The following is a 10,694-nucleotide window of genomic DNA, read 5'->3' as shown; positions in this document are numbered from 1 at the left end:
TCATCACTCAACTTTAATATACGCAGCAGAAATAAACCGGATAAATCTCCAAGATCATAGGAAGGTCAAGGACTTTTACATTATTTATTTATATTTAGGCAAAAACTCAACTTGGTATTATGAGACTGAGTATCAGGGCTAAGAGAAAAAGATTACAAGAAAAAAGTCATAATATTGCAATAAAAGCAAGAAAAAAGTCATAATATTACAATAAAAGCAACAAAAAAGTCATAATATTGCAATACAAACAAGAAAAAAGTCATAATATTGCAATAAAAACAAGAAAAAAGTCATAATATTACAATAAAAGCAACAAAAAAGTCATAATATTGCAATAAAAACAAGAAAAAAGTCATAATATTGCAATAAAAGCAAGAAAAAAAGTCATAATAGTGCAACAAAAACAAGAAAAAAGTCATAATATTACAATAAAAGCAAGAAAAAATTCATAATATTGCAATACAAAGAAGAAAAAAGTCATAATATTGCAAGAAAAACACCGTGCTAGAATAAAGCCATTCTAGTTGTAAAGACATAAGTCAAAATAATGAGAATAACATCTTAATAAAGTTGTAATAAGTGAAAAAACTCAGAAGATTGCAAGAAAAAGGAGTAATGACACAAGAATAAAGTTATATTACCAGAATAAAGTTGTAATAATACAAGGAAAAGTCAAAGTAATACAAAAAAATTCACAATATTACCAGAATTGTCTTAATACATGAAAAAACTCAATGACACAAGAATAAAGTCGGAATAATACGAGTCAAGAGTAATAAAACACCAAAAGACCTCATTACCAGAATAAAGTCGGAATATTAGGAGAAGAAAGTAGTAATGTTATAATAACTCCAGCATAAAACATAATGAGAAATGAGGAATGTTGCACAGCATATAAAGATGTACTTTGGTTTTACAAATAAGAAAATATTTCATCATTTAACAGATCAAAGTCAAGTTATTATCAGTAGCAAGACTTTGAAATGATTATTAAACTATTTAATTTCTATTTAAAGAATACTGTAATTTTACAACTTTGTCCTGGTAAAATTGTGACTTAATTCTTGTTATTTCAGCAAAAAAGGAAAAGAATTACTTATAAATATCCTGAAATAGATTTGTTTTTTAAAAAGTAAGCATATTATTATTCCCATAAACTCAACATTATGTCAAACAAGCAAAGACAAAACTCACCGATAACAATATTTATATTCAGATACTGTTACTGCTTGTCCATCAAAAACAGTTTTTAATAATATTCTTAGTATGTAGATGAGCTAGCTTTAGCATCAAGTCAGATTAAAAATAGAGCACTACTTTTTCAATCGACCTTTTTATATATGTCTGCAGTTATGGGTCTTTTACCCTTTATCCTGCATTTATATGACACACAAAATACAGGCTATAATTTATGTATATTATGGTCCCAGCATTAAGATGCAACCAAAAGGGGGCCTAACGTGAATGAACGTGAAAGAGCAATTTAAGGGTAGATGCCAGTGCCAGTGCCAGGGGCTACACAAGATTTGCATGCTAATCATTCTAATAATAATGTCATGCCCAGAGCACTTTAAGCAAATTGCGAACCACTGGTCATAGAAGGAAGCTTATCTGAGCCAGAACATGACACAAATATAGGTTAACATCTGAATGACTCCTGGTAATTCACAAACCTGCTAGTCGCCTGGCTCACCTCAATTAGAAGTGGCTTTCACTCAAGTTTATTCAAGTTTTTACAACTACTGCCTTAACTCTTAAAAAACGTTTTCAGATTTTTATTTGGAGGGTTCTTATGTTATGGGACATTATTACTAAAGGACACTACTTTTACTTCACTTACTAGAAAGAAAAAAAATGTCAGTTTGTGAATTTTTATCCTCATAAAATTATGGTGTGGAACCTAAAAGAGTTCCACAATGTTTCAAAACTACGAGCTGCTAACTAGGATGGCTACCTGAGCAGATAGCCTGACTAATTACCAGCGGATATCTGCCTGGTGTTCTTCTAAAAAGAACAGGAAAATGAAGAATAGTAATATTTCATGCAATAAGCACTTAAAAATCACAAGTCAATTTAGCAGATTGCTAATCGTTATTAAATCACAATAAATAAAGATTATTGATAACATTACTACTACAATTATATTTTTGCAACAGTAGAAACAATAAGTTTTATTTTTATATAATTATATAATGTAGAATTTGGATCAGAGCCAGCATCTGGTTGTTATGCATTTTTTACTGACAGGACATGAATGACTTTTCTAGAAGAAAAGACTACAGATTAAAAAAAACCTTTCAGAAGAATCGATCTACCTAGCTAGCTAGATACGTATCTAGCCAGTTATCCAGCTATCTACGTTAGCATTATTTATAATGGAACAGCTGAAAAAATAATAAGGTTTTAATGTATTCCACTTTTGTAAGCTAATTAACTATTTGAATATCAATAAACATCCAAAAGTAGTAAAAAGGACTGAACCGAAACATCCAAATACATTTTCAGTTTCATCCTCGTTCGGTCATTGGTGAGTTTCCTCAACGTCATTCGCTGTCAGCCAATGAGGGCGTTCACGGCAAAAACGTCACAGTGTTTACCCGGAAACGAGTGCCTGTGTTGAACTGTGATGTAGTTTAAGGATTTCCCGGAGTTTTTCACTTAGTAAGGCTGAATATTTTGTATATTTAGTGTTTAAATGAGTGACTCGATATGTATAGCGGACTGTTACCTAAAGATTTAACGGAAGACGATCTCAGTCCAGACGAGGAGGAGAAGGATGAACCAGAAAACGATGTCGAGAATCTTTCTGCTGGAAATTTAAGCCATGTTGCTGAAAACACAGACTTTCCGGATGATGGTGGATCCACTCAGACTGGGAACGGTGTCGACGATGATTCCAGGACATGCAGCATGCCTGGAATATCCGAGGAAATGTGGCAGGTAGGTCTGAACTTCTGCTTTTATTAAAGCTGCTGTGAATTCACTTTATTTGTGTGTGTGCTGCAGAAATTTCAGGAGCTCCGGAAAAAGAAAGATGAAATTAAGACAACAAAGATCCACGAAAGAAGAAAAAGAAGACGCAGAAAAGGTAAATAACCTCCATGATGTCCTCAGCAAATTTAAAAACGACTTTATTAATTGCCTTATTTTGTAATTAACAGAAAGAAAAAGCGAGGAACCTGCAGAGGACAGGTAAAAATAGAATATTTTATGTCCTTTTTTGTTAAAATGTCAGAGTTTTGTGATATAAAATCATTAGATCTTGACAAAATATTTACTTCATTCTGAAGTTTGAACTGAAACAGTGAAGTTTGTAAGAGGGAAATACTTAATTGAAGCATCGTTAGCTTCAGTTTCATCGGTTAGCATCATAACATTTCTTTCACTTAGCCTTGCAAAAGTTCTCCAAATTGATCAGATCGTGAGTCTCCTCTTATCCTAAACCGTTTTGAGAATATCCCCACAGATATTTTGAAGCAGCAAAGCGCTGATTTAGTTGTCGGACCTCTTTGAGGTCTTTCATTGGTTGACCAGGATGTCTAACTGAAATCAGTTTTCTAGCAGACATCTGAAAAGTTTGGGGCAAAACTTACTGACATTAACAGCTGTTTGTGGTATCACTTTAAAAATCCCAGATATATCTACAACTACAGTGTATCTTCAGTCAGAGGCTTCTTCAGAGAGACAGACTGCTACTGGAGATTCTTCCTCCCCACAACTAATCCTGTTCTAATAAGCAATGAATCAATAATTTCCCTTCTGATGACTAATATTTCATGAGAAGGGATGAAATTTTCTTTACTGAGACTTTGTAATCCATTTTATTTATGGTTTCAGTTGTTTGTATTTTTTAATTCCATTTTTAATTATTGTTTTGGTTGTTGTTTTATTTTGCTTATTTAAAATGTTTTCCAGTTTCAGTGTTAAATGTTTTCTACAAAATTAAAGTTAATTAGTTTTCCAGACAGTGAACTTGCATTGTTATGTCATTATATTAGTTGAACATGATTTATAAATAATAGTTACTGGGACAATTTATCGTCCAGTAAAATTTGTTACAGGCCCGCCCACAACTATCAGCATCTACAACAACTTTTTGAAGAAACTTTGATAATATGAGTTGCAACAACATTTCATTTCTTTCTGGTATGAATAAAGTATCTTTTTAAATTGAATTGATTTGAACAAAAGTAATCCCACAGCCCAATCCTCCCACCACCAACATCCATCCCCTAGTTTGGTATTGTTGTCATTATGCTAAACTCTGGGATCTACCAGTCATTTAGAGAGACAAGGAGATGGTATCAAAAACAGATCCACATGTCATCTTTCTTTGCTCAAATCAATATTTACCAAAGTTTTAAAGTATTCTTTTACCACCCTGCTGAATCTAAATAAATCCTGAGCATTATCTTTTTTTATGTTTGGCTAATGTAATAATGATCTAAATGTCATGAATGTTATGAAAACGCTGGAAAAAATTAGTCTGGAAAAGTATGAAATTGGCCTGGACAACACGGCTAAAAAAACGTAGATAATTACTGATTAGTTTTATGTTTTAAACATCTGAAATATGTTCAAACTGGAGGTGTGATTTTCCTGTTCTATCCAGTTTTCACTCCAAAGCCTCGTTTTTCATTTTTAAGCAGTTTTGAGGCGTGGTGGGGAAACCTGAAACTGCTGCTGTGGAAGTTACTCAACAGGTTGTTGCTAGGTAACCAAAGAGTGAGCGAGTTGCTAGGGAACCAAAGAGTGATTGAGTTGCTAGGTAACCAAAGAGTGAGTGAGTTAGTTCATTCCAACCACTTTGAGGTTCAGCGGTTCAGTTAATATTCTATATATTGAATATATTATCTACCATATATTGATCACGTGTCTATCGTAATATATATTTTTGATGTCAGGCCTTAGTGTGACATTTTGTATTTATAAAATCCAGCTTGTGACATATTTCTGTGTCCTTGTTGGTAATTCATTTGAGATGCCAGAAGTGCCAAATATGTTTTGTTTTCTGGATCAAATAATGTTCTAGTAATTCTTTCATAACAAAATGCTGTTCTCATTCACTGCAGCCAAACCACGAAGGTTTATTTTAAATGATCCAAGCTGCAGTTTGCCTTGCAGTTCACATATATTTAAAGCTAACTGAACGTTTTGTTGTTGTCAGGCGGCGACAGGACGGCCGGGAGAAGCACTGGAAGGAGCTGAAGCAGTATTTCGGTGTGAACGATCGATTTCAACCCCCTGCCGGCTCCAAGCCGCCTCCGAAGGTAACGAAGCCTCCCAACCTGTCCTCTGAGCTTTAATTCTGTCTCTATAGCCGCTGTTAGCAACACCTTTACATCCTTTGTGTCTCTGTGCCGCTGTATCTTCTGATTGTCTCGTGCGATTTGACGTGTGGATCCTTTGTAATGACTCAACCTGACACAGAGAAGAATATTAGGGATTATGTTCTGTGACGTTATGTGATAAGATTAGCCTTTCGGTTGCGCTTCAGATGAAAGTGTGATTTTTTTTTTTCTCTAGAGAAGAAGAAGTCTGAATGTTGGCAGACAAAAGGGAGTAGCTGTAACTGAAAATAATTTATTCAAACACTGGTTACTTCATCTTTCTAATATTACAACTTTATTCCGGTAATATTGTGAGTTTATTCACATCATTACAACTTTTCTCTCATATTATTACAACTTTACTCCCAAATTATGACTTTTTGTTGTATGACTTTACTCTCTTTACATTTTTATTCTTCTAAGATAAGTTTATGCTGGTGTCGTTACATAACTTTTTTGTCATATTGCAATTTTATTCTCAAATTATTTTGACCTTTTTCCTCGTATTATTACGACTTCCCATATTATTTTGACTTACTTTATTCTTGTAACATTTCTACTGTTTTCTCATAGTTTAATTAAACTTTGTTTCTTAGCCCGACTCTAAAACTGACCCAGAGAAAGTTCAGTTTTAAAGAAGAAAAAACAAAAAAACAGCACAATATAAAGTATTGAACAAGTTTAGGAATAAAACTAAACAATGTTCATATGAATAAAATTTAAATCAACACATCAACATAATACAGCGCTTTACAAAAACACTGTGTTGTGTATTAACCAGGTCAAAGTGACGTGGGAGTTGATTCAGGATTTAGAAAATTCTTTAAAATCAAAAACCTGAAAAGTTAACTCCTCTTTGGTTGCCTAGCAACAACCTGCTGGGTAAGGAGCAGTTTCAAGTCCCCCCCCCCCCCCCAACTTTGGTTACCTAGCAACAGCTTGTTGAGTAACTGGCACAGCAGCAGTTTAATGTTTCACTTTTGTCTCATGACTGCTTGAAAATAAACGACAACGTGAGAGGAAATAAAAGAGGAAAGGTCACATAAATAGTTTGGAAGTATTTAAAACAATAAAAATAGTTAATAATCATTGATAATGACTGATGTGAAACACTAATATCGAGAAACGTTTTTCTGCCCTAGTCTCTCGTGTAAATATCAGCCGATCATGATCAACCAGAATGAAGGAAATATCAAACAGTTTAACGTTTTACCCCTAATGTTTTTACCAGGCTCTGTAGAAATGTCACGATTCATCCAATAGCTAATTTCAAACACATTTTGAGAACTTGGCTCTAATAATACGAGAATAAAGACATAATAATACAGTCATAAAAATACAAGAATAGTCATAATATGAGAAAACATTTAAATAACACAATACTTTCTTGTGTATTATCATCAAGAATACTCTTGATGATAATACGATACGATGATAATGCGATAATACACAAGAAAGTTGTAAAAATACAAGAATAAAATTGTGAGTAGCTTGAGCTAAATCTGGTGCGAAGCATCTTTTATTCATGTTTTCTGTACATTGTCCCTGTTTTAACTATTTTTACTGCAAAGTGAAATAGTAGTTAGTAGTAAATAAAATATTACTACTAACTGGTTTTGAGCGACTTTAATGTGGGAATATTAATATTTACGACTGCGTTCTGGCGTATTTTATTTACTTTGATGAAGATTTGGGCTCCTGGGGCCTGTCAGCGGCTCTGTGATGGAAATATGTAATTAAAGAATCACATTTATGATTGGTAATCTCCTGTAGCATTTCCAAGATTTCCTCACTAATATCCAATCAAAGAGGTTTTCATTTGTGAGGCGAAATCTACATATTTGTAGTAATGGCGATCATATTAAAAATACAGCCTTGGGGGAAATTTTCAAGTTACTTTGATTTTTTTTTTCTTCTTCTTCTCTCTCGCTCTCTTTCTGCTCCTATTTGAAATAAAAAAGAAAAAAAGATCTGAATTTTTATCCGCAGTCCGGCCTGGAAAAGAGCATGGAGGAGGCCGTCGCTGAAGGGGACATTGCAAAGGCGGAGGAGATGAGCGACAGACTCGCCAGTCGAGAGGTACGTTCAGCAGATAGATAAGCCATCTGTGGGCTGCGCCCGCTGTGACAAATCAAGCTAATGGATCCGTGGCCATTTTCTGCTGCAAAGACAGAGAGGAACAAAAACACACGCAGACATCCGCCGCTCAGTCCCGCAGCCCTTTTCCTATTGAGTTAATGGAAAGCCCTCCCCTTAGTTTTGAAGTGCTGCAGTGTCTAAAGGACTTTTGGCTCTGCTTTTTAATGAACGGCTGCATTGCTTTCAAGCCAACTGTTAAATCATTCTGCAGGTAAGAGTTTCATACCTTTGAAGTGTGCGTGTCCCTAAATGCACTGCCTGAAGTTTTACTGAGGCTGACGTCGGAGATCGAGTGGCTTGGAAGTAATTTAGCATAAAATGTAACACACACATACAGATGTATACACACATGCATGTAATTTTGGTTTAAAAGACAAAGCCATACAGTGCTGAGCTGCAACAAACTTCAACTTCTTTGTTTTATGTTTTGTGTCGCTTGCAGCATCACATGAGCTTCAATCAATAAAAAAAACCTAAATGTTGGCTCTGGTTTTATTGTTGGGCCAGAATTTCAGCTAAATCGTTTTAATAATACCCCAAATGTTGCCTTCATGAAAATGTAAGAATATACTTCATATTTTCACCTTGTTTACTGCAAAAACACAAAATATTACCAAGTAATTTTGGTTTAGTTTCTAGAGAAAATAACTTGGCACACTTGAAATAAGGCAAACTCACTTAAAAGAAACTTCTTAGCAAGATATAGGAGCTTATTTTAAGTAAAAATGTTCTTAATATTGATTCAAAGGTTCTTGATACATTAACTTATAAGATGGGAAAAATGTCTTGTTACAAGTAAAATAATCTGCCAATGCAACTGACACTTTCATCAATATTAAGAGATTATTTGCTTAAAACAAGCCTCTATATTGTGCTGAAAAGTTATAGCAAGTTTGCACTAGAAACTGGACCAAAATACTTGGTAAGATTTAGTGTTTTTTCAGTGTTTGTTCATATGAGAGTCGCCAGTTCCAGAAAATATGAGGTGAGGCCGCTGCTAATTGTTTTCCCCTTAGTTTCTTTTACAATAAATTGTAAATAAATGAAATACACAAAATAAGTTGACATACACTTTACAGTAAACTATGAAATATATGAATGAATAACCAGTGTAAACATGTCATTATTGATGGAGTATTCAGTGTCAAATATGATGAAACAGTAACAACCAATTTCTGTTTCACTCACTGCTTAAGACGGAGGATTCAACTTACAAGTAAACCGTATTTGTATTATTTTTGGCTTTGTCAACTTTAAAGTTTATTGAATTTAGACATAAACTTTACTTAAACAACTAAATGCAACAACTAAGTAGGCAAGATGAGATGTTTTGTGGGAAACGTGAAATGACTGACCTAAATTTGCTCAGCAGATGTTTCCCCCATGGAGGCCGTTTTGCCCAATATATCTTTCTTTTTGCTGACCTCTGACCCAGACCGAGGTTTGTAGGCGGACCAGAGTTTGATTAGCATTCACACCTCCCATCAAAAAGTGGACTTTCCAGTCAGACTGATTACAGCTGACTAAGCATGGCTGGTGGGAAAGAACCTTCAGTTTTGTTTCTGTAGATCAGGGTTTGATGTTTTTGCTCTTAGCCTACTTCGTGTTGTCAGGCTGGTAATATGCTGGGGCTGTTTTACTGTTTCAGGACCTGGAAGACTTTCAGTAATTACCTGCAACTCCATTTCTTGGTTAATTAATCCGGTTAATGTTGAAAAAACAATTTTAAACTGTGATGTGAATTAAAATCACTCATGAATAAGCTTGTTCACGCGTTACGTCATTACATCAACGGATGTAAACGGTTACACGACAAGCCAGTTTTACCTGGATGTGCATGTGGGGCGTTTTGGGGGCGTTGTAGTTTTTCAGAGGAGCCATGGCCTCAACACGTTAAAACGACAAACGGCTTTTAATGGACGGTGATGCTGTGAGCCAGAAAGACAACAAACCATCGTCTTCCAACTACTTCCTGTCGTCTTCTTTGTAGCTCCTGCCAGTAGTAACATCCAGTTGTTGATCATGTGACTCGTGTGAGGTGATAAAAAATGTTTCCAATACACTTTAGTGAAAGACATCTATTTTGATAAAAAACCAAACGCCAGGCACAAAAAGTTTTTATTGAAAACTTGAGTTTTTTCTAAATTGCCATGTTTTCATTAAGCAAATTCGTTTTTGTAATTTCAATTTGCGTAATTTTATGGCTAAAGGAAACGCATTCATCTCTGATTTCTGCACCAACGTTTACTCCAGTCGTATTAGAGTCGGGCAGCGTAAAGACAAAATAAAGCTCTGAAGAGGCCTAGTCAAAACCTGGACTTACATCTGATTAAGATTCATGCTTGAAAACAAACCTGTGTGGCAAGTTATCTTCATCAGATATTACAATTCATTTAATGATCTCAAACATTAACATGTGACCAAAGGAAAAAAAAAAAGCAAAAAGCATGAAAGCATGTTAGATATTTTGGATCCCAGGGGTGTACTTTCTTTTTCCTGAACCGGACTCAGAGCATTAAGCAGCAGCTCTTCCATCGTTTGGACCGGTGTTACCAACTCGCTCCAGGTTTAATGGGCATCGCTCCGTTTTTAACCAGCAGCAGATTGCTGCAGTTTAAAGGAAAGCTCTGCTGAGTGGCACCTGCGCTCTTCCCTCCTGAAAGCCTCTTACTTCGCTGCCGGGTCGGTTTTAGCCTGAGCCGAGGTTCTCCGCTCCCCGGCGCCCGGCGCCAGAACCGTGATGGGGCCTGACAGCAGTTTGGCAGCAGACACCCTTTGCTGAGCAGTGATAACTTCATTTCAGTGGAAATTGACCGTATTGGAGTCACCAAAACCAAAAGTGATGCAAAGTTTTGCATGTTTACTTTGACAGTCAGTAGTTATGAAAATGTTTAAACCTTTTTGTCACATGGGCCAAAATTGGCGAGTCAAAAGTAATGGCAGTCCAAAAAACCAATGTATAATAGGCAAATAAAATACGATTAAAATTTTTATCAATCAATCAAATTTTATTTGTATAGCACATTTCAGCAGCAAGGCATTTCAAAGTGCTTCACATAATTAAAATAAAAACAGCATGTGATAGTGAATAAACAGAAAGACAAAGATAATTTTTATTTTTAAAGAAAAAAAAAAGTTAAACAAGATAAAAACATTAAAACTCGCACCCCTTGTAGGACTTCAGTTAAACGTCTCACACCTCAGAGTTTTAGTTAAAACGCCATT

General features: G+C 35.1%; 1 protein-coding gene across 1 annotated transcript in view; it reads left to right on the top strand.

Moving 5' to 3' along the window:
• Positions 1–2,575: 2,575 nt before the first annotated feature.
• Positions 2,576–10,694, top strand: part of fam204a (family with sequence similarity 204 member A) — a 19,870-nt gene continuing 11,751 nt past the window's right edge. Inside the window, exons 1-5 of the mRNA XM_008430039.2 lie at positions 2,576–2,940; positions 3,007–3,088; positions 3,162–3,192; positions 5,168–5,270; positions 7,320–7,409. Of these exons, the coding sequence (XP_008428261.1) occupies positions 2,710–2,940; positions 3,007–3,088; positions 3,162–3,192; positions 5,168–5,270; positions 7,320–7,409 (537 nt within the window). The 5' untranslated portion in view covers positions 2,576–2,709. The remainder of the gene's footprint in view (positions 2,941–3,006; positions 3,089–3,161; positions 3,193–5,167; positions 5,271–7,319; positions 7,410–10,694) is intronic.

Source organism: Poecilia reticulata, linkage group LG15 (assembly GCF_000633615.1).
Source record: "Poecilia reticulata strain Guanapo linkage group LG15, Guppy_female_1.0+MT, whole genome shotgun sequence".
Lineage (NCBI taxonomy): Eukaryota > Metazoa > Chordata > Actinopteri > Cyprinodontiformes > Poeciliidae > Poecilia > Poecilia reticulata.
This window is presented reverse-complemented; position numbering and strand designations above follow the sequence as displayed.